At 39.5% G+C, this 24,582-nt stretch overlaps 1 protein-coding gene across 1 annotated transcript in view; it reads right to left on the reverse strand.

Moving 5' to 3' along the window:
• Window positions 1–24,582, reverse strand: part of CPA6 (carboxypeptidase A6) — a 201,094-nt gene that overhangs the window by 39,383 nt on the left and 137,129 nt on the right. Inside the window, exons 3-6 of the mRNA XM_005866347.2 lie at window positions 21,599–21,723; window positions 17,080–17,194; window positions 15,176–15,277; window positions 12,541–12,645 (exon numbers count right to left, since the gene is read on the reverse strand). Of these exons, the coding sequence (XP_005866409.1) occupies window positions 12,541–12,645; window positions 15,176–15,277; window positions 17,080–17,194; window positions 21,599–21,723 (447 nt within the window). The remainder of the gene's footprint in view (window positions 1–12,540; window positions 12,646–15,175; window positions 15,278–17,079; window positions 17,195–21,598; window positions 21,724–24,582) is intronic.

Here is a 24,582-nt window from a genome sequence, read left to right on the forward strand (position 1 = left end):
CCTCCCTTCCTCTCCCCTCCTCTTCTCTGTTTTTCTTTCCTCCATTCTCCCTTCCTTTCTTTCCTTTTCCCATTCTTTCTCTTCTGATTTCTTTATCTTCAAAGTCTGGAAGAACTTCTCATTTCAGATCATTACTGTCTCAATTTGCCTGTGGACCATCTTCTCACAAACCCTTGCTTTATCTATGGTCTGCTACTGAGTTAAATAGCATACAACCACTGAAATACTAAAATACTGGTAGTTTGAGAAAAAAATGTATTCAGTTTTGGTTGACTTAAGTGGTTTTTTAACTAATAATGTCCATGCTGGTTTTTATTTTATTTTATTTTTGGATATAGCAGCATGCCACGGACAGGTTCTCACATCACTAATTACTCTTCTAAAATATTTTATGAAGCCAGGGCTATCAATCATTTCCTTTAAGTCTTCTCCTTTGCTTTTATGCTTGGAAATGTCTTTCCCACTTGGAAATCAAAAAATATTTCCCCGAGTTACTGTCTAAGTATTTATATATATAAAAGCACAGCGACTGGAATGGTGGAACGACCAGAACGACCGGTGGCTATGATGCGCACTGCGGCAGCCAACCGACATGATCTGGGCCCCAACTGCCCACAGCCCCTCCCCCTGGCCGGCCCTGCCCCTGGCCAGCCCTGCCCCCGGTCGGCCCCCAACCCCCTGATTGGGGGCAGGGCCTGCTGGCCAACCGTCCTCGGCCCCTCCCCGCAGCCAGCCTGGCCTGATGGCTCCCATTGGGGTGGGCCAGCTGGGCCCCACCTGCGCACAAACTTGTGCACCAGGCCTCTAGTTTTATGAATAAAGACTCTGGTCAGATTTGTCACAGCAATGTAGAATTATTGGAGGCAAAAATTAAGTGCTATACATAACTCTGGGCTAGCTAGCACCAGTCATGGCTTAAGATACTCAATCTGGGAGACTGACAATTTCAGTATAGTCAGTTCAATTTAACTCCCTAAGATACACTGTTTTCTTTTGCTTATTATTGTTTTCCGACACATAAATATTTCTTTTTTAAATAGAATGTAGACTCCTTGAGTGCAGGCACCATGAATTATATTTATGCTGATATTCATAATGCTAGCAGAGCACTGAAAATGTAGTGCTCAACAAGAAATTGTTGGACTGATCAATATAAATACCTTCTAGGAAAGCCCTATTTAATTCTAAAAATAACAGCTGTATTGGAAAATGATTTGCACATCTTATAATTCATCCTTATAAAGTATACAATACAGTGTTTTAAAAACATACTCAGAGTTGTGCATCCATCACCCTTATATAATTTTAGAATATTTTCATAATCCAAAAAGAAATCTCCTATATTTTAAGTATCAATTCTCCAACTCCATCAACTCCCCCATCCATAGGCAACAGCTATTCTACTTTCTGTTTTTATAAATTCATCTATTCTAGACATTGCATATAAATGGAATCCTGTAATATGTGGTCTTTTATGACTGGCTTCTTTCACTAAGCAATGCTTTTAAGGTTAATCAATGCTGTAGCACGTATCAGCACTTCATTCCTTTTTCATTGAGATGTAATTAATATAACACACAATTTACTACTTTACAGTGGATAGTTCAGTGATTTTTAGTATATTCATAATGTTCAGTTATCATTACTATCTAATTTTAGAACTTTTCCATCACACCCAAAGGAAACATCATACTTATTAGTAGTCACTCCCAACTTTCTTCTCCCCCACATCCTGGCAACCACTAATCTACTTCCTGTTTTTATGGATTTGCTTATTTTGGACATTTCATATAATAGAATCATGCAATATGTGTTCTTTTGGGTCTGGCTTCTTTCATTAAGCATGTTTTCCAAGTTCATCCATGTTGTATCTTGTATTATACTCCATTCCTTTTTTTGTATGGATATACCACATTTTGTTTATTCATTAGTTGATGGACATTTGAGTTACTTTTACTTTTTTGGCTATTATGAATAATGCTGCTTTAAACACTCATGTGCAAGTTTTTGTGTGGCTATATGTTTTTATTTCTCTTGGTTATATACACAAGAGTGAAATTTTTGGGTCACGTGGTAACTCGATATTAATTTTTTGAGGAACTGTTCAACTGCATTTAACCTGTTTTTTAAAAATTACTATTTATAATAATAAAAGGGTAATATGCTATTTAGACTAGACGTCTTCTGGACATCATTCTGGACGTCCTTCCTGACAAAGCTGGGGCTGGAGGGAAGCCAGCCTGGGTCCCAGGTGCCAGAGGGAAGCCGGTGCTGGCAGCTGGGGGAAGGAAGGCCTACTATTGCACGAATTTTCGTGCATCGGTCCTCAAGTCTATAATAATAAAAGTGTAATATGCTAATTAGACCAGATGTCCTTCTGGATGCCCTTCCTTCTGGACAAAGCTGTGGCAGGCGGGTGCTGAGGCAGAGGCGGCGGTGGCGGTGGTGGGGTCGGGGGCCAAGGCCCTTGCATGAATTTCGTGCACTGGGCCTCTCTAGTTTTTAATATTTTTATAGTTGAGAGTATTACAGATGTAACCTCCTTTTTTTCCCTCCCCTTGCCCTCCACCACCTGGTTCCCGCTTTGCCCCGGCCTTCCTTCACCACTTGTTTTTTAAGTTGGTAGTTTTGTTTGCTTTGTACTTTACCTTTTAAGTCCATTACTTTTAAGCTTTGTGAGTGTCCCTTTTCATAAGTCTCTACTTGTCTATTTTCTTTTTATCCTGCTCTGTTTACCCTCAGATTTAAGTCTCTACTCTGGTAAATAACATCGGTTTGCTTTTGCAGGAAGATAACCTCCAAGTTCTGTGTATTTATTGTTTCCTTCTCCTTATGTATCTATTCTAGTTTTCTTTCTTTGATGAATTTCATGTCTGTATCATCCCTCTTGGCTCATTATAAATTTAAGAAAACTTTATCACCAACAGAGAGTGTTTCTTAAAGCTCCCTTTTGGTTTCATGGTGAAGGGGCATCTGTAGGACATATTTCATTAGTGAGTCCACCATGTTTGATCCCCCCTCCTCCAATGCCCCCCCCACCAGTGCTATAAATATAATGTTAGTAATGGTTCTATCCTGCTATAAACAAGCATTTAAAAGAGATTCTGCAATCCAAGCATACCTTCATTTGTTTCTTTCATTTTGCTTACAAGATAGAACATTCTGTGATGTGAATACTAGGAAAAAGAGAGGTGGCAAGTATTGAAATCAAAAGTGATGGCTCTATATTTTTCAACATAATTAAAAGATTTTCAATTTAAAAGATAAAAACCCTCAATCTTGTGCATTTTTCATTTAAAATGCAACCAGCAGTCAGATGTGGAGATAATGAGTTCATTTGAGCAATTTTCAAAATAACTGTGATCAAGCCCATCGCACCAGTCATTGAAATCCAGGTAGTTTTGCTTTTGTGTTACTGTCTTCTGAGAGCTGTGTGTCAAGGCATTCATGGATCTGTCCACTAAATTGGAGTGGCGAGCAGAAGAGGAAGTGGCTCTTAAGGCATGGCATGGGAGGCCAAGCTGGCAGAAGAAGAGAGGGACATATGGAGCTAGAGCCACATCTTGATATGTATGGTTTCCATGGCATAGAGGCAGGGTCTGTGGATGAGGATTATACAGCAGGGAAGAGAGCAGGGATGAATGGAACCCAGAAGTATGGAGACCTGGTTATTATTTTTATAATAAATTCTTTGCTTTTTGAGATAAATGTAGATTCACATGTAAATATAAGAATCAATATAGATAAATCCCATGTACCCTTTACCCACTGTCAGAGACAGCAAGAGCCCTACACAAGCTCTGTTGCTCTGAGTTGCTCTAAGTCCATATATTCTTCTAAATTCTTTCCGACTATGCCTGGGCAGGTTTCACCTTGAACCTCGCCCACTGTACTAACTGTTCAAGTTCCTCCTTTATCCTCGGCTCACTAGTTACAGGTGTTGGGTCTGAGCCCCTCTGTCTAGGGCTGGACCTTCTTGGACACTGGGTCTTAGATGGAGAAGCCATGAGAGGTTGTAGTCTTTATTGCAGAAGCCAGCGGCCATAAGCCATTAGACAAACAGCTCTTCATAACAGTGTCCCAATCAGGCAGCCGTACATCGGCTGGTAAATACATAACTTTCCCACATAGTAACACCTCTAATAGTCTCTGTGTTCACAGTCATTATCTGAGCAGCCGCATGCTGCCTCTAAACTCACCACCTTACATTGTAGTGGTATCTGAGCTCTCTGCCTCAGCAGCTTCTCCTGTCTCCCCTGCCCGGCACGCTGGCTGGTCTCTGTGGCCTCACATCTCTGTGTAGCGCCCTCCAGCAGACTCGCTGGTCAGTAGCTTGTATATTATTCCAGAGACAAAGAAGGCTTCGTGCCAATAGTTACATCAATCATATTTTGGCTACAGAAGGGCACGCGTGCGCAGTAGACCATGGGAGTGTTGTGCTTGTGTCCCTGCACCTGCTTATGGTCTGAGCCTAGGCGCAGAATGGCTTTGGACATTCCGGCACCCTAACAACAAGGCCTTTCACATTCTGAGTGGCCTTGGCTGTCTGGCTACTCTGGTATGGGTTCCCACACCCACTTTCCCCCAATGGTAACATCTTACAAAACTCTAGTATGATATCTCATTCAGGGGACTGTCATTGGTACAGGCAAGATACAGAGCCTTTCTGTCACCACCAGGACCCCTCTGATGCCCTTTTTTTTTAAAAAAAAATATTTTATTGATTTTTTACAGAGAGGAAGGGAGAGGGATAGAGTTAGAAACATCGATGAGAGAGAAACATTGATCAGCTGCCTCCTGCACACTCCCCACTGGGGATGTGCCCACAACCAAGGTACATGCCCTTGACCGGAATTGAACCCGGGACCCTTCAGTCTGCAGGCCGACGCTCTATCCACTGAGCCAAACCAGTCAGGGCTCATGATGCCCTTTTATGGCCACATCCAGTTTTCCTCCCTCTCCGCCTCTCCTTAACTGCCAGGAACCACTGGTCTGCTCTCCGTTTCTGTAATTTTATCACTTCAAGAACATTATATAAATAAAATCATACAGTATGTATCTACTTGGGATTGGTTTTCCAGGGTAACTCCCTGGAGCTTCATTCAGGTTATTGTGTGTGCCCATAATTTGTTTCTTTTTATTGCTGCGTAGTTTTCCATGGCACGCATGTACTGGCTTGTTTAACCATTTGCCCATTGAAGGGTATCTGGATTGTTTCAAGTTTTTGGCTATTGGAAATAAAGCTGCTATAAACATTCCTGAACAGGTTTTGAGCAAACATAAATGTTAATTTCTCTGGGATAAATGCCCAGAGTGCAATTACTGGGGCATATGGTAGTTTTAAAGGAAACTGTTCACTGTTTTCAAGAGTAGGTCTGTTATTTTGCATTCCCACCAGCAGCGATGTAGGAGCGATTCAGTTTTTCTGCATTCTCTCCAGCATTCGGCGGTGTCCCTCTCTTTTCCCTTTCTCCCTCTCTCTCTATGTGTATATGAATAATGTTAATTTTATCCATTCTGATAGGTGTCTAGTGATAGCTCATGGTGGTTTTAATTTGAATTGCCCTAATGGCATGGCATCTTTTTGTATGCCTTTTTTTTTTTTTTGCCATTGGTATACTCTCTGGTGAAACGTCTCTTTATGTCTTTTGCCATTTTCTAATTGGATTGCTTCCATTTTTATTGTCAAGTTTTGAGTTTACTCCCAATGTGAGTCTTTTTCAAAAAATCAGATATATGGTTTGCATATATTTTCTCCCAGTTTGTAGCTTATCTTTTTCATCATCTTAATAGGGTCTTTCACACAAATTTTTTTAGTTTTGATTAAGTTTGATGATGTTCAATTTACCAACTTTTATTTTATGGAACATGCTTTTGGGGTCTAGTCTAAGGACTCTGCCTAACTTTAGATCCTGAAGATTTTTTCCTAAAAGTTTTATAATTTTACATTTTACATTTAAGTCTGAGATTCATTTTAAGTTCATTTTTGTATAAAGTGTGAGACTTAGGTCGCGGTTCATATTTTTGCCTATGGAAGTCCACTTGCTTCAGGACCGTTTGTTGAAAAGGCTGTCTTTCTTTCCTCCATTGAGTTGCTTTTGTACCTTTGTCGAAAATCAGTTGGGTATGTGAGTATAGGTCTACTTCTGGGTCCTCTATTCTGATCCATTTCACAAATATCACACACTTTTGATTAGTGTAGCTAATATAAACACATAATATGTTTTGACATGGGTAGCAAGATTCTTTTTCAAAGAGTTTTAGCTCGTTTAGTTCCTTTGCCTTTTCATATAAATTTTAGAATAATCTTATATCCACAAAAAGTCTTGCTGGAATAAATTATGTTATATTTGTGTATCAATTTGAGAAGAATTAACATTTTTATATGTTACGTCCCCCCATCTATGAATAGGCTATGCCTCTCCATTTATTTAGATTTTGGTTTTTCACCAGTGTTTTGTAGTTTTTAGCATAAAACTTTGGTACATGTTTTGTTAGGTTTACTCCTAGGTATTTTACTTTTTCAAGTAGTTATAAGTGGTATTGTAATTTTAAAAAAATATATATTTTTATTGATTTCAGAGAGTGAGAGAGAGGGTGAGAGGGATAGAAACATCAGTGATGAGAGACAATCATTGATAGATCGGCTGCCTCCTGCATGCCCCCCACTGGGGATTGAGCCTGCAACCTGGGTATGTGCCCTGATTAGGAATCAAACTGTGACCACCTGGTTCATAGGTCAATGCTCAACCACTGAGCCACACCAGCCAGGCGGTATTATATTTTTTAATTTTAGTATCCATGTGCTTGTTGCTAATATATAGATATACAATTTATTTTTGTATGTTTATCTTGTATCCTGTGATCTTGCTGAACTCACTTATTCTATAGATTTTTCTGTAGATTCCTTGGGATTTTTGATGTAGACAGTTATGTCATCTACAAATAGGATAATTTTATTCCTTTATAATCTATATGCCTTTTATTTCCTTTTCTTGCCGGTACTGAGTAGGACTTTCAGCACTATGTTAATTAAGAGTGGTAAAGGTGGGCATCCTTACTTTGTTCCTGATTTTATCAAGAAGCATTTAGTCATTCACCATTACGTATAAATGTTTGCTGCAGGATTTTTGTAGATGTTCTTTTTTTTTCTTTAAATATATTTTATTGATTTTTTACAGAGAGGAAGGGAGAGGGATAGAGAGTTAGAAACATTGATGAGAGAGAAACATCGATCAGCTGCCTCCTGCACACCCCCTACTGGGGATGTGCCTGCAACCAAGTTACATGCCCTTGGAATCGACCCCTTCAGTCCGCAGGCCGATGCTCTATCCACTGAGCCAAACCAGTTAGGGCTGTAGATGTTCTTTATAAAGTGGAAGAAGTTCCCCTCTATTCCTATTTTTTGAGTTTTTATGATGAATGTATGTTGAATTTTGTTAAAGCTTTTTCTGTCTCAATTGATAAGATTATGTGAGAAGATTATTATGTTAGATTACATTGATTAACTTTCAAATATCCAACCAGGCGCACAGTCCTGAAATAAACCCCACTTGGCCATGGGGCATAATTATTTTTATAGATTGCTGAATTCTGTTTGCTAGTATTTAGTTAAGGATTTCTGAATCTATTTTCATGAAAGATACTGTTCTCTAGTTTTCTTTTTTCCCCCTACTCTCTGATTGATTTTGGTATCAGGGCAATTACTAGCTTTGTAAAATGAATTGAAAGTGTTCTTTCCTCTTCTATTTTCTAAAAGAAATAATGGAGAACTGGTGTTAAATTTCTTTGAACATTTGGTTGAATTCTTCAGTGAAACAGTCTGGGTCAAAAGATTTCTTTTAATTTTAAAATAATTCAATATCCTTAATAGTAATAGGGATATTCAAATTATCTGTTTCATAATGAATGAGTTGCAGTTTTTCAATTGATTCATTTTGTGTAAGTTGTCAAATTTATATGTGCAGAGTTATTCGCAGTATTGTCCTATTATCCTTTTGATATCAGCAAGGTCTGCAGTGATATCCCCTGTTTCATTTCTAATATTGGTAATTTGTATCTTCTATCTTTTGTCTTTGTCTTCCTTGCTAGAGTTTTAATTTCATTAACATTTTCAAGAACCAGTTCTTTGTTTCACTGATTTTTTTCTTTTTCTTTTTTTTTTTTTAAGCCTTGTCGAAACAAGGCCACCAAAAATTTTGGTTGCCTCCCAAAAAAAAATTGGGAGAGAGAGAGATTCACTGATTTTTTTCTGATTTTGTTTTCAATTTCATTGATTTCTTCTTTTATCAATATTTTACTTCTGTTTGCTTTGGTTTCATTTTCCAGTTTCTTGAGGTGAGAGCTTAGATTATTATTTTGAGATTTTCCTTCTTTTCTAATATATGCATTAAATGCTATCATATTTTTTCTCTCAGCATTGCTTTGTGTCCCAGAAATATTGATATGTTCTATTTTATTTTTCCTTCAGTTTAATATGTTCAAATTTTTTTTTGAGATTTTTATCCTTGACCCATAGATAATTTTAAAGCATGTTAATTTCCAAGTGTGTGGAGGTTTTCCTGTGATTTTTCTGCTATAGATTTCTAGATTGACTTCACTGTGATCAGAGAACACAGTCTGTATAACTTTAATTCTTTTAAATTTGTGAAGGTCCTGTTTTTTGGCCCAGGATATGGTATTTCATGATATATGTTCCATAGACACTTAAAAAGAATGTGTATTCTGCTGTTGCTGGATGGAGTGATCTATAAATGTTGTTTAGATTCTGTTGGTTGATGGTGTTGTTGAGTTCTTTCATATCCTTGCTGATTTTTTGTTGTTGATGCTGTTGTTTAAATATGGTTTATTGATTTTTAGAGATGGAGGAAGTGAGAGGGATAGAGAGATAGAAACAGCCATCAGCTGCCTTCCACATGCCCTTTACTGGGGATCCAACCTGTACCCCTGGCATGTGCCCTGACCGGGAGTTGAACCGGTGACCTTTTGTTTCATGGACCAATGCTCAACCACTGAGTAACACCGGTGGGCCTGATTTCCTTTCTAATGATTCTCTTGCTGTTGATTATTTAAAAATACCAAATTGTAGAAATTACCACTTAGACATTGAGTTTACTAAGTGCTTATTATATGCCAAGCACTTTCTTAAGTCTTTTACATGCATTATATCATTTAATCTTCCCAGTAACCCAGTGTGTCACATATTATAATTATTAGGTTCAGAGAGGTTAAGTGACTTGCCCACCAAGATCACACAGCTGGTAAATGGCAGAGCTGGCGTTCCAACCCAGGGCTGCCTGACGGTTAAATGTGTGCTGGTTACCTCTATGCAATTTGCTGTTCTATCAGAATCCCAGAGCACTTGGTACGTTTTCTTCCAGTTCACATCTGAATAAGGATGTAAACATTACAGTGGTGGCTGTGGGGCAAGTGCCACAAGATACGGTAGGCAGCCGCTCAGCTAGTCTCCAATGATTCCCCACTCTTGGTCCTTAAGCTCTTGTTGTAATGTCCTCCCCTTGAATACGGCCTGGACCTAGTGATTCACTTCTAATGGACAGAACATGCAAAAGTGATGGGATGTCACTTCTGAGATTAGGTTACCAAGAGACTATGGTTTCCAGCTTGGGCCTGCTCTCTCCCTCTTCTGCTCTGAGGAGAGGCTGCCCTGTGGAGAGGCCCACATGAAGTCTCTGGCTTACAGCCAGGGAGGACCTGAGGCTGCCAGCAGCCACGTGAATGAGCTCAGAAGCAGATCCTGCCCCACACAAGCCTCTGATGAATGAAGCCCTGCAGCCCGGTTAGGGATCCTGAGCAAGAGGCATTTGGCTGTCCTGTGCCTGGATTGCTGACCCACAGAAACTATCTGTTGTTTTAAGCTGTTGAGTTTGGGTTAAAGCACTCAAGAAAGAGAGAAAGCAAAGGCAGGAAGCCAATCTTTTGGCTTCTGACAGTACCGTCGTCTCTTGGGGTTGGAACTCCAGGGAAATCAAGACATGGTAGAGACCACTGACCGATTGGAGAAAAAATGTAAGGAAAGAGGACCTCTGTCCTGTTTACTCCGTGTCTGAAAGGACACACTGTCACGTGTTCCTGTGTGAGAGGAGGGGACAATCAGAAGTGTGGCATGTGTCACCCAAGAGGGGGACAGACATAGCATCCTACAGTCTCCTGGGAGGCAGAGAGGGAGCCCTGAGTTTCCCTGGTGTCTCCAGAGGGGACATGAAAATCAGATGAGTTGAGAGCCTGGGAGCTGGTCATGGGACTTCTGGGGTGAAGGGGAGGTAACTTGTGGAAGGGATGCTGCTTGGTGCCCCTCTTGGGCCAGCCACCCCCTGCCCTCTTTGGGAGGCTGAGGATTTAACGAAGGACTGAGTTAGTGTGTAAGAGATGATGTTCCAATGCTAGGCAGGTTTAAGGTTATTTAAATCTTTCAAGTCCCTATTCCCTCTGCCCCCAACACCACCATTAGTGGAAATGGGGGCTTTAAAGCAAATGAGAATATTTCTTATAAGCTGTAATGTTGACCCACTCCTGACACTGCTACCATGTGGCTGTCACATGTTGGCAGCCCCAATGCTTCCACCAGGCCACTGGGACGAGCGACCCCATAGGCCTCCCCCCCGCCCCATTTCTGTTTGCTCTCCTGACTCATGGAAAATGTGATAAAGTGGAGGGGCAAGCAAAAGCCATAAACAGGAGAGTGAGGGAGGTATGGAAAGGGTAGCAGAGGCACAAAAATGGCTAGACATACCTGCGTGCTTGAAGATGGCCTGGTGAAGGGAAAAGCCTTTCTTTAGTTATCTTTGGTGAAATGGCATATCACTTTCATTGACTCTTCTTGCTTTTGCTCCAATGTCAACTATTTTCAATGGGCAGTCATTATATGTGCCTCTTTCTTTTTCTGTGGTTACACGGTGTCTTCCTCTTCCTGGGACATGTAGCTTGAGTTATGGAGCTGCTACCTATGACTTTACAGATTGTGCCTTGCAAAAATCCAGGTGGTACCATTCATATTACATGAGATGATTTGACAAGTCCTCTCTCAGAAATCTTTCCACTTCATTACCACTGGATTCTCATTATTCCCATTCATTAACAAATGTTTGAAAATCTATTAAGTGCCAGGTGTTGCTCTGAGTGCTGGGGATTTGGCACTGAACAAGATAGAGTCTCTACCCTTGGTGCAAAAAAGAGATAACACTATGAACATATAAAATAAGGTTAGGTGTTCTAAGAAAGAGGCTGCACATGCGGGGTGAGGTAAATTTCTTATGTCCTTCAATCACACACAGGACCGTGGTCTAGAAACAATAGGTGTTCTGTACTTAACTAATTTCTCCTCTTTTTGAAACTTGAGAAAGCAGACAGTACGTTTATCTATACAATGGATATTTAATACAAGGTAATAGAGTTAATTTCTTATTTGATTTTGCGTTTGTCCTATTAGGGTGAAATGGTCTTTTAAAGAATATGAATTACTCAAAACACTGAGCGGGAATAGTTTGAAAATTTTATTATTACATAATATTTATAAAATTAAGGATACTTTTGTGGGTTTGGTAGTGGCAGATTGAACAAATTCGGTACTTTCTTGACATTTTACAGGGCTAGAGAGTCCTCAAAATCCCACACCTCACACTAGAGCATATAATTTCCCTATAAGACTGAAGTTTTAAAATATCTTTGGTATCCTTAATGGTTCTCTGTAAGTACAGGGCTAACATATTTGCAAGGTTACTTTTTGGCTTAGAACCTTCATTTCCTTAGTCTTTTTCATTTTCAGCACCGTACTATAGTGGTTGGTTTTCTTTTAAGAGTCTTTTAAAAAAAATAAGAAGTCAAGATTAAAAAACAACAACCACGAAAGTCATTACATTCTTGACAAGGATAGAAAAATATTCAAACATGTTAAGATGTTGGTTCATGAAATTGCCCATTCTTGGGATAGGGACCCGCTAGATACACTAACATACAGAAGCCTTTGGAAAGTGAGAAATCACTATGAGTCATTAATAATTAGAGTCGATGAAAAATACTGAGAATGTTAAATTCACAGATGTTAAAGGTCTTTGGTATCTAAATTACAGATCCATAGCAGGAGGGAAAAATGCAATCACTTGCTCATCTCTTTATTGTTATAGCATGTGTGAGATCATTTTGACAGAGAAGACAAATGATGTTGAATATTATATAAGAATCCTCTCTGGAACACCATAAATTTGATTTTTAGCCTTTTGCCATATATCAGCTACTATGGCTGGTTTCTAATTTGTTACAAATTCATAAATGCTCTGAATCCCAGGTTCCTTCTCTATCATGAGGGTTGGTAATTCCAACCTCTAAGGGCAGAGGTGAGGATAAGCTGAGCCAGGGTTATGAGAGGTCTTCATAAACATGAAAGCGACTCAGAATCAATACGTTATCATTCAAGCAGGTATCACTGGCTTCACATTCCCAGTTTTGTTCCTTGAACAGAATAAAAACACGTGGGAACCACCGACTAGCTGAAATGGGCATTGTGTAAAGGGTTTAACTTACTTCTTTTACAAACCACTGACAAAAGGCAGGACCAATCCATTCTCTTGCATGAATACCACAGTCTATCCAGACAGCTCGTTTGTAAGCTCGGGATCGCCTGCCCAGCTGAAAACAAGAGAATTCACAGTAACCAATGCAGGCTTTTATTTTTGGATTTACTTACCAGCATAATTTAATAAGGTTTCATTTGATAACCCATAAAAAAGAGAAAGTGATTTCCTATTTCAGAAGTCCAGATTTGTTTACACAGAAACACATTTATTGCCCTTATTACCAATCAAAGAACTGGAAAATACACAAGGAAAATAGCAATTCCTTAGAGAGATTTGCTTCTCTATTTTAATAGAACATGTGACTGTTAAGTAAAAAGCCAAATTTTCCACCTCGCCTCCATCTAAGAAATCAGAAATATTCCCAAGGAGTCTTTTGTAAAGAATTAGCTATGTTTTATAGGTGGACAAAGTAAAATTTTATTTAAATGCAAAATGGAAAAACACAAAACAACTTGAATTATAGAATTAAGTGACAGATTTTTCTTTATAATCCTACTAGTGGCCTGGTGCATGAAATTTGTGCATGGGGGCAAGGGTTTCCCTCAGCCCGGCCTGCACCATCTCCAATCTGGGACCCCTCAGGGGATCCCTGTGGGATCCGGCCTAAACTGGCAGTTGGACATCCCTCTTGTAATCTGGGACCACTGACTCCTAATCACTTGCCTGCCTGCCTGCCTGCCTGATCCACCCTAACCACTCTGCCTACCTGCCTGATCACCCCTAACCACTCGCCTGCCTGCCTGTCTCATCGCCCCTAACCACTCACCTGCCTGCCTCATCGCCCCTAACCACTCGCCTGCCTGCTTGATCATCCCTAATCACTTTTGCCTCAGTCCCCACCTCAGCAGCTTCGTCCGGAAGGACATCCGAAATGACATCCAGAGGTCGTTCAGCTGTCCAGTCTAATTAGGATATTATGCTTTTATTATTATAGATTACTGGGGCATGTAAAAACTCTCTACTCCTAATCCCAAAAGAAATGTGATCAGCATTTCTTGTGATTTGTTCCAGGAAACAACAACAAAAGAAGGAGACCAGACTCAAACGGGCCGGATTCGGCCCGCGGGCCGTAGTTTGCCCACGGCTGGTATAGATTATTAATATTACCTTATAATGGTTTCTAACCTAGTAATCGATAGGTGGCTCTTGACTTTATATTTATAGGGGCTCTAATTTTCATTTATTCATTAGTTCACTCAGGAAATCCTTTTCAGTGTCAGACACTGTACTCAGCACCAGAGATTCAAAGATGAAAGACAGGATTTATATGCGAGTGGGGTGGGCAGACATATGAGCAATTAATCAGTATGATGTGAAAATGTGTAAGTTAATTTGGGAACATGTCTAATTTTTTCCTGAAAAAGAAAAGGTTTCTCAAAAGCGGAGCCTTCTTCTTGAGCATTTGAGTACTTGAGGAAGCCTGGAAGCTTTGTCTGGCAGACAAGTTGGAAGAGGCATCAGAAGCGTGGAAGAGAACCTAAGCACACCATATCTGAGGAACTGCTTCTCGGGTAGGAGGAATGGCAGATGGAGCTGGCTCATCCTGAATCCCATGGGACAAGTATGTTTGGAGTCAGGGGGAGAGGGGGAGAGCCCACACTGACAGCAGTGTGGAGGTGGGTTAGAGGATGAGAGAATAGAGGCCGGTTTCAAAAGCAAGTTCAGTACTGAGGCCATTATTGGGTTAGTCCAGGGGGAACAGATCCAGCAATAAGTGAAGACAAAAGAAGAGGTTGGTGCAGCTCCAAACAATATTTAGAAGGAAGAATGAATGTTCTTGGTGGTAAAAATCAAGGAGAGGAATTTAAGCTGATGCTCATGTTTTTAGACTGGGAGCAGCGTGGTGCCATTCTGAGGGGAGGTGCTTTTGTGACTATTGAGATGAGAATGTAAAGCAGGCAATGATGGATGCATTTTCAAGCTCCAGACAGTGGACGCCACTGAATAGCAGAGTCTAGAATGATTGTTGAAACGGTGGGGTGGATATGCCCATCCGGAGATTGTTTGTAGAATGAGAGCACATTTGAGGATAGAATCCTGGGATTGCCAGAACGTAAGGAAAGGATAGGAATGAGGAACCTGAGAGAATGGTCAAAAAGATGGGAGGAAAACCTAGTGGTCATTGTTGACCGTGGCAAGTGAAGATTTAGAAGAGTGGTGGGGGCACGAAGGCCAGTGAGTCAAGGTCTCAATAGACGGGGAGAAAGTAGAGAGTGATGTTTTATTTTAAATCTTTTTGAGTGTTTGCGTGTGAAGAGGTAGAGAGCGGTAGAAGAGAATATAAGGTGAAGGGCTGGGAATGACGCATAACTTTTATGTAGCACCAACTCGCAAATCATTTTGAAGGTCATTATTTTTTAGGTGCATTAATATGTTAGTATTCTCTGGAACACTCAATGGCAAAAATTCAATATGGCTTGAAAACCTAAGGGAACTTGTTTTCTGAAATTATCAGATAATGTTAAATATTAGACACTATGACAGACCATTTCACTTCTTTTCCCCATAGATCAAAGTTAATGTTTAGTAAATATTTCAGTTAATAATTTCCTGTTTTTTACGTAACAATTTCCTGCTTTTACCTTTAAAACAAGGAGAGATCTTCCCTCATATGATTTTCCAATAGAGAACATGTGAACGAGGCCTGAATGAGTATTATTCAGATGATGCATCCAATTTTGAATCTAAAAGCAAATAAATAAAGACCATGTCAGACTCCCGTAATTATAGAGCTTTTAGAGAAGAGAAGGTAACAAGACAACAATAGGTCCCAGAACACAAAGAACACACATGGAATATAAAGTTGAACAAAAGCCAAAATTTCTATTTTAAATTTCTTCGGGATACTTAAAGTTGCCTTTTATTTTCTGCCTTTACAAATAGTAGCTTCATGTCTGTATATTGCTCCCTCTTTAAAGCATACCTTCTACTATCATTTATCATTAATATCTTGATGGCAGAGTTTTTTAAAAAATTAATGTGTTCTGGGTTCCTTTTGAAAATCAAAATTTATTTTCATTTCCTCCCAAATATTTAAGAGTAAAAAAAGGAAATTGCTTTCAAGAAAATCATTCAGACAACTTGAAAGTGTTCATTGAAGTGCAATATATTATAATTTGCTACTGAACAGAAGATGCTGAGAAAAAGACATTATTTTTTGCATTTAATGGTATTCTATCAAGCCACATATTGGAGGGCATAATCTGAATAAATTCCCCAGTTATAGTGATGCATTTGCATCAATCCTTTCACATACACTTACCTGTCGCCAGAAGGTACACCGGAGATGGATGAATAAGGCACTTAGAAAGATGGGTGACATTTCTGACTTAAAAGCTCCATGAGGAGTAAGGAAGTCACACAAAAATGTCCCACTATTCCATGATGTAAAAGAAAGAATCTGCTGAAAAAATATTTTGGAAGGTACTATATTTTTTTCTTAGTCTAATGAGTCTATGTATGTATGTATACATACATAGCTATATATATTTTAAAATTTTGATTTTTTTCTAGTTCATGTTAATAGCACATCCATGTGCCAAGTTATCTAAAGCCTTTCCTTATTGTAACATAAAATATATAGAAATACTCTTGAAAGGAAGGTCATTATCAAGAGAACCAAAAATTCTCTTAAGAATATGTAACAGGATCTCACGAATTCTATGCCTGGCATTCTTTTGCTCAATTCAGAGAAGTATGGAAAATATGTATGTGCACTCATTTATTCATTCTGTCCTCAACTATCTGTTTGGAGGTCTATTTGCTTGCCACTAGGGATATAGTGGTGAACGAGAAATGGCCTGTCCTCATGGAACTTGCAGCTTATTAGAGAGAAAGGCATTGATCAAATAATCATACATCCACGTGCTATGGTGCATGCAATATGCTGGGGGTTGGAGGTGGGAGTGGAGTTCTGATTCAGTAGAAACAGCTGTCTTCCTGCTTAAGCTGAGATTTGTGGTCCAGGTGAACAGTAAAGGATAGGGTAGTGGGAATGAGGTTGCTGTGTTTTCCCGGAAGAATAAATAACAGCACAGTAATAAGCCTCGAGGTGCCACAGATGAAGCTTGGCCTTTGGGAGGTCACAGATTTGCAGAGGGTGTGGGGTAAGAAGCAAAGTTCACTCTTATCCCTCAACCAAATCACTGCTCTCAAACTCGAGCTTACTCTACCTTCCATCAATAAGTGCACCTGACTTTTAAGTTAAGGTCATTATAACCACAGTTATAACAACGTTACTTCACTTTTCCAATGCATTTCCCATGTCCTGTGTAGGGGTGGGTGGAGCAAATGAATTAAAATTATTTTGCTACTTCTTATATAGCAGTTAGTTAAAGGCTTAGTGGAAGACTGAGGTGCCTAGGCAATATAAAGAGCTATACACACTCTTCATCTAGCCCCTGCCTCTTAGTGCTTCATTCTCAATCCTTAGATCTGATAAAAATTAATTTTCAAAAAAGCAAGGAAAGCCCCTTTGATTACATACATCTTCTAAGGAGTGATAAACTTCATAATTATATTCAGAGAGGGATCTTCGATTTCTCTGAGCTTGCGAACTGCTTCCCTTTTCCAGTACTTTCTGAAGATCTTCTATGAGGATCCTGGATTTGTAATAATAGACATGATGAAAATTAAATGGAGATAATATAAAAATCAGGCAATATAAAAAGAAAATCATGCATCTATGAAGTGAGGGCAGCAAATACTGATATTTCTAAGAATGCCAAATTTTGGGAAATGTTATTTTTTCAGGAAATAAAAGCTGTTAAATAAATGGTGTAATAAATATAAAATAAAAATTATAAGTATATGTTCCCTAGTAATAATAGTAATAATGACTACCATTGATTGAGTAGTTATACAAACTGAATGACTGTGTGAGTAAATACAATCATACTGCTATTTTCAATAACTTAGCCTCACCTTAATACAGGCCCAAAGAGACCAACCTGAAAATAAAAATAATTGTGATGTGGAAGGTCTAGCCCAGTGGTCGGCAAACTCGTTAGTCAACAGAGCCAAATATCAACACCACTTCTTCAAAATAGACTCGCCCAGGCCGAAAACCGACTTCTGCGCATGGGCCACGAAGTTTCAATCGCACTGTATGCGCGCCCGCACGTGGTATTTTGTGGAAGAGCCACACTCAAGGGGCCAAAGAGCCGCATGTGGCTCGCGAGCCGCAGTTTGCCGACCACAAGTCTAGCCCATTTTCCTCATCAAGTAGTTTATTGGAAACTAATGGGTTGATGAGAAGGCCAGGAAATGGAGTCCAGAAGTGGTTTTTGTAGCTGTTGTATTTTCTTAGTTCTTTACAGCTAATTATTATTCCTACCAATTGAATGAGCTCCTATGAAGAACTTTCCAAGTGATGTCATCACTTAGAATAAAACCACCTCCCCCAAGCTTCCAGGGTAGAAGAGGAAACTCCAAATTTGAAGTTCCATGACCAATTTTTATAGGTATTTAATTTACAAAATGAATGAGTTTTTTATGGCAAAATGAGTTATCTTATTTGTCATGTCATTAAGAGGAATTGATCACCTAGGGGCCAGACACATGGGGTCACATTATCTCTGCTTTAAAGCTGACTGTAGCTATACATTATGTATAGTTGTACAGAGTAAATGATAATATTTTGAAAATACTCCAGGCTCCAATAATAAAAGTCAATTAAAATGATCTCTACCTACTGGTCCTGTGGAATTTAATATACTCTTACGTGTTATTATCTTGCAACCAACAAAATGAATAATTCTAAATGATTATTCTCCACGAGGAGACAACTGGTTTAAAACACTCATTTTTAGACTCTATCCTCCGTGACATACAGTGTGATTTTTATTCTGTTAGCTCCGCATGACCTATATTTAATAGCAGGAAATAGAGATTTGTTAAAATAACTGGCATATTCTTTTCTACTGAATAATAATTAATGAAGCATGTGAGTTGTTACTGAGCACCTATAGATATAATTACCAAGCTCTTTCCTGCTAGGCATTCAGAAAATCAAAGCTATAGCAATGACTAAAATGTGTTCAATATGAACAATAGTTTTATGCACAGCTGTGCCTCTACCCTGTTGTAGAAGCACAGATAAAATATCTTACTGAAAAAGCAAATCAGTACTTTAATAAGGCTGCAATTATTTTTCTGGCAGGGAATTATTTGTGTGGACCAGGGAGGGATGTCACTGTCATGTTGCACCCTTGGTCCAGCCTTTCACAGAGACTAGGGCCTTCACCAGTAATCCCAAGAGCCATGAGCCCATCCCAGGCCTCGCCAGACATCATTACAGATCTTTGTGCTTGTTTTGTCAGTACCAGAACTTGCTAAAAAAAACTGCGGGTTGCCCTAGCCAGTTTGGCTCAATGGATACAGTGTCAGCCTGTGGATTGTACGGTCCCAGGTTTGATTCCGGTCAAGGGCACGTACCTTGGTTGCAGGCTCCTCCACAGCCTGGGCCCTGGTCAGGGCTCGTGCAGGAGGCAACCAATCGATGTGTTTTTCTGACATTGATATTTCTCTCTTTCTTCCACTCTCTCTCTAAAAATCAATGGGAACATATCCTCAAGTGAGGATTTAAAAAGTTGGGGGTAGCTGAGGCTAGTTATTGACAATCATGCTTGTCAATCCCCAAATCCTAGGATTCCAAACAAAAGGTAAGTCACTCAGTCTAGTCTCATTACTACATTGCACTTCAGATCCTGCATTGACTCTCCATCCCTCCACTTCCTTTTTCAGTGTACTTTCTGGAATCCCTCGTTCACTGTAAATAGGCTTCCTACATCCTCCAGTCTCTTCAGAGAACTCTCTCTTATATTCTTGCCCTAATAGAGATTGGATGCTCTTAAGGATGCAGGTTCTTTTAATGGCTTTCTCTTCTTCCACTCCACTTAACATGGGGCCAGAAGGGAGGGAGATCAGCATTCTCCTGGACTCCCATTTCTCCTCCCCTTTAATCTTCTAACTTCCAGGAAAAGCTTATCCTTTCTTTAGCATCACACCATTCCTAGTTGCTTTTCTCTAACTCCTGGATACTTCCTGATATTGCCGTCCTGTTATATCTCTCCACCTCGAATCTAGCCATCAGCCAAGGAGATAAAAGAGTGCTATGATGATTCTCTGGTGATTTATCCCACCCATTCTTGACCACTTCAGCCTCAATGATCTCTACTACATTTCAGCCATCTGCCCCATGGTTACCCCCTGAATCTTGTCACCAGCCATAAATGTTCTATCCTAGATTTCTTAATATCCAATAGCCAACACTGTCAAAACTTCCGTTTAGTTTGTTGTCCTCAGTCACACTACACCTATTTTAAATATAAAGATCTTCACCCCTTCCTTGATTCTCCTGTCATCCCCGCCCCCCATCATTCCTCCCAAATTCTTCTCCTTTCCTATCCAGATTAGACCCCATGGATTAATACTTGAGCTAGTATCTCGCTAGGAATGTCAACTTCCTTGTGACCTTCCTTGTGACTTTGATCTTTCTGTGGTCGTGCTCAATGAAATCTCAACTCTTCATCAGGGCTATAAGCTCTAGTCTCTGCAATAACTTCTTTTCTTGGTTCCTACCTTAGGTTTTCTCTTGGAACATTCTTCAACCCTTGTTTCTTCACTTTCAGAAGATAATTTTGCTTCTTCAGAAAAGTTAGCCATCAGTTATCTCTTTCAACTAGTCCCACACTTATGTCTTCAGTCTTAGAGAGTGAAGTTCCTTCCCACTATTTAAACTCACATCTCCACTTTTGCATTCTTTCTGGTCTCGTCATCATCTTCTTTCCTACTGGCCCTTCCCCTCAGCCTATAGACAAGCCCAAATTGCCCCCTCCCCAAACAAATTCCAAACTCAAGCAGTCATTGATGTTGCATCTCCTTGTAGTCACTCCTCATTCTCTACTTCTCTCATTATGTTACCTTCCAAGAGCAGTTATCTTCTCTGCTGCTCCATGTTCTCACCTCCTGTTTGCTTCTCTATGTCCTGCTCCTGACAATCTAATTCCTCCATTAGAGTTACCAATGCAGTTTCTATTGCCAAATCCAGAGGAAACTGTTCAATCCTTTTCTTGCTGGTATCACTGCAGTACTTGGTACCACTGATGTTTCCTCTCTCAAAAGTCTTTCATTTCTTCTTTGACTCCCGTGACTACCTTGAAAGTACTCTATTCCTGCTAGTATAACTAGTCCTTAAAAAACCCTGAAAATATCCAAATCTGTATGAATCTGGCTGCTCATTCACCCAAGCTAGAAAACTTGGCATCATCCTTGACTTCTTTCTCTTGCACCTGCATCCAACCAAGTGAGGAGTCCAGGAGGTTTTGCCTCTGAACTATTTTATTGAATGCTCTCCTGATCCACTACTCTGGTCGTGACTCGGGTCCTCACTATCTCTTACCTGGACCATGATTGCAGTCTCTATCCAGTTATGTGTGTGTGGCTCCCTTGCTTGCATCCTCCACCTGTGCAGCACCACCCTCAGGATAAGGGTGAACATCATTCTTCCCACAACCTGACCTCCCCTGACTCCACCATTTTTTCCTACTCTCTGATTTGAACTTTGTACACTAATAACACTGAATTACCTCAGTTTCCTGCACACACACTATGCGGCTTCTTCCCTTCGCTTGCATTGTCTCCTCTGCTTGCAAGGTCCTGAGACTCATCCTTTGCCTAACTGAGCAGCTCCTCCTGTCCCTGCTTTCTCATTCGCCTTCTAGGCATTGCTAGGCTTCTCTACTTTCCTCCCACAGAAAAAACACACCTTCTGTGTTTATACTGATCATTGGTGGTGATGGTGAAATATGTCAATGTGGTTTCTCTCTTTACTATTACATTAATAAGCTCAAAGGTAAATATAATTGTTATATTCATGTTGGTTTTCCCAGTTGGATAAACGGTACCTGACACAACATCATTGGCACTCAGTAAATAACCTGAATACAGCTATAATTCAGTTCAACTTAGTACAAATGGACTAAACAATGAAAAAAAATGCTTACTTGTATGGGATGTTGGCTTCCTGTAAAAAGGCTAGCAAGGCTCGGGAACCATTGTGGGGAATATGGACATCAGTGACTGTTCCCTCTGAGACATAGGAGATACTGCTGGGCTGCCACAGGTCCACCTGTAGTGCAGGAACCAACCTATAATTCATATTCAGTGTAGGTGGGAAAGATCCATGTCACAGTGTCAAACATGTTATCTTGTTTGCATTCAGTAACATCAAACACATTTTGGAATTAGACTCAGGGCTTGAATCATGAGGGTAAAACTCCTATTTGATTTTGAATTCTCTAAATTATGTCATATCCATATACAATTTGATCATAATTTATAAATGTAAAGATCAATACATTAAAGCTACAAGGTAAAAATGAGATAACAGTTATAAGTATGACTTTGATGTTTAAAATTATTTATTGCACAAATATCTGAATAATACTGATAAAAATATTACCCTTTATCCTACTATACAAGAAAATCGTGGTAGTCTGACAACATTTGGTAACTTTACATGGAACGCTCTCCAGGTTTGGTACCTCCTCTTTCGCCAACACATGCCTTTCACCAAGAGAAACATCCCTTTCTCAGGGAGGACTTGTCAGCTATGGTAGGTTTCCTCATCATAGTTCTTAGAACACCTTGTGCTTTCATTGTATAACTTCCTTTGACCAGAATGTAGCCTCCAGAGGGCAAAGGATTTGTCCATTCTGTTACCACCCCCTTCCAAGTGCCTAGAATGGTGCTTTGTGCACATTGCAATTCAATTGTTATCTGTTGCATATATGTAGGCTGCATTTAGTAATTCACTATGTGTTTACCATGTGTTCAGTGTTTTGCAGGAAGGCAAGCGCCATGTCTGCTGCTTGATATAGTGCCCTAGTGTTTTGTCTAGTGCTCTGCACTGGTAGGAATTCCAAAGTCATTGAAAGAATGACTTGTATTTTTGCAAATAATACCTCCAACAAGGGACTGATATCCAAAATATATAAAGAACTAATACAACTCAGAACAAAACAAAAATTCCAATTTAAAAATGGGCAGAGGACCTGAGCACACATGTTTCCCAAGACACAGATGGCCAACGGATATATGAAAAGATGTTCAACTTCACTAGCTACAAGGGAAATGCAAATCAAAATTGCAATCAAATGCCACCTCACACATGTTAGAATGGCTATTAGCAATAAGGAAACAAACGAGTGTTGGAGAGGGTGTGGAGAAAAGGAAACCCTGTATGCTGCTGGTGAAAATGTAAATTGGCACAGTATCTATGGAGGTTCCTCAAAAAGTTAAGAATGGAGCTACCATATGACCCAGCAATCCTTCTTCTGGATATCAACTCGAAAAATTTAAAAACACTTATTCGTAAAGATATATGTATCCCTATGTTCATTGCACCATTATTTACGACCTAAGTGTCCTTCGATTGGATGAAGAAGACCTGGTAATATGGATACTACTCAGCCATATAAAAGGATGAAACATTGCATTTTGCAACAACTTGGATGGTCTTGAGAGCATCATGCTAAGCAAAATAGGGAAAGGAACCAGAACCATGTGATTTCACTCATATGTAGAATATATAACAAAAAGGAACAAGTGAACAACAACAACAACAAAAAACCAAACTCACAGACAACAGTTTGGTAGTTACCAAAGGGCAAGGTGGGTAGGAGGAGGATGAAGAGAATAAAGGGGGTCAAATATATGGTGAGGAAAGGAGACTAGCCTTTGGGTGGTGAGCACACAATGCAATATACAGATGATTTATTATAAAATTGTACACCTGAAACCTGTATGATGTTATTAACTAATATTACCCCAATAAATTTAATTTAAAAAAGAATGAATAGCTGAACTCAGCTGGGAGGGAGGAGAGGGCTATCTTCTGCATAAGTCTGAAGCTACATTTTCAATTAGGTGCAGTTTGTTAGTACAGTCATGTCTGTCTTCTCTCTGCTTTGGGACTCCCTCTTCCTGCATTTCCAGTCTTGGTTTGCTGCTAAGTTTTTATCAGATAAGGTTGAGTTTATTTTTACTTAGGTATTCAATTAAGAACTCTATAAGACTAAAAATACTTTGTGATGCAAGGAAAAATAATGGTATAATTTAATGGTATAATTTAATTTGGAAAGGGTAGAGAGGCATTTATTTTGGGGACAAAAAGTCTACCTGTTTTCTTTCAAGCAGCTGACTCCTCCACTAACTTGCAAGGGCAAATCTGACTCAGCTAACATCCTAGTCCAACAATCACAGGAAAACAGAAGTGTGGGGCTGGAAGGGATGCTGAGAGATCATTTGATCCATCTGTCAGCCCTTGGGCAAGGATGCATCTAGGTCTCAATCAAACTGTCCCCAATAGATGCAACTAAAACCACATCTTTTTAGTCTCCAAAAGAGGAGAGTTGATAACATACCAGTTTAACTCATATCCACATTTAACAAGAGAGCAGACCTTTGTCTTAATCTCTTACGTTATAGCACAGTTTCATTTTGTTTTCTTGTCCTACACTGAGCAATGGCTGGTTTCTTGCCTTTAAGAGATAAAGCACCTTGGTATCTTTTCTTTATGTGTTAGATTTTCCTAATCCTTTAATCATCTTTAGGACTTGCCAGATTTTTTTTTTCTGATTGTGTTTTTATTCTTATATCAGTATTTTTTTAAAAAAATTTTGATTACAGTTGACATTCAATACTATACAGGCAGTCCTCGGGTTACGTCAGACTCGTATGTTGATTCGTGGTTAGTCCACATCTCCTATTTATTTATAAAAAAAAAGTTCTGTCATTTCGACATATGTACATATGTGCTTTATGTTTTTTATTATTTATTTACCACAAGTAAAGGTCAGAAATTGTTATCTTTCTTTTAAATTTTTGTTACTGTTTCACTTCATTACCGCTGTGTATGTGCTCCATGTGAGTGATATAGGTGCTTATGTAGGTGGGTTCTGACTTATGGTGAAAATCGCGTTACCTT

Source organism: Myotis brandtii, unplaced genomic scaffold (genome assembly GCF_000412655.1).
Source record: "Myotis brandtii unplaced genomic scaffold, ASM41265v1 scaffold23, whole genome shotgun sequence".
Taxonomy (NCBI): domain Eukaryota; kingdom Metazoa; phylum Chordata; class Mammalia; order Chiroptera; family Vespertilionidae; genus Myotis; species Myotis brandtii.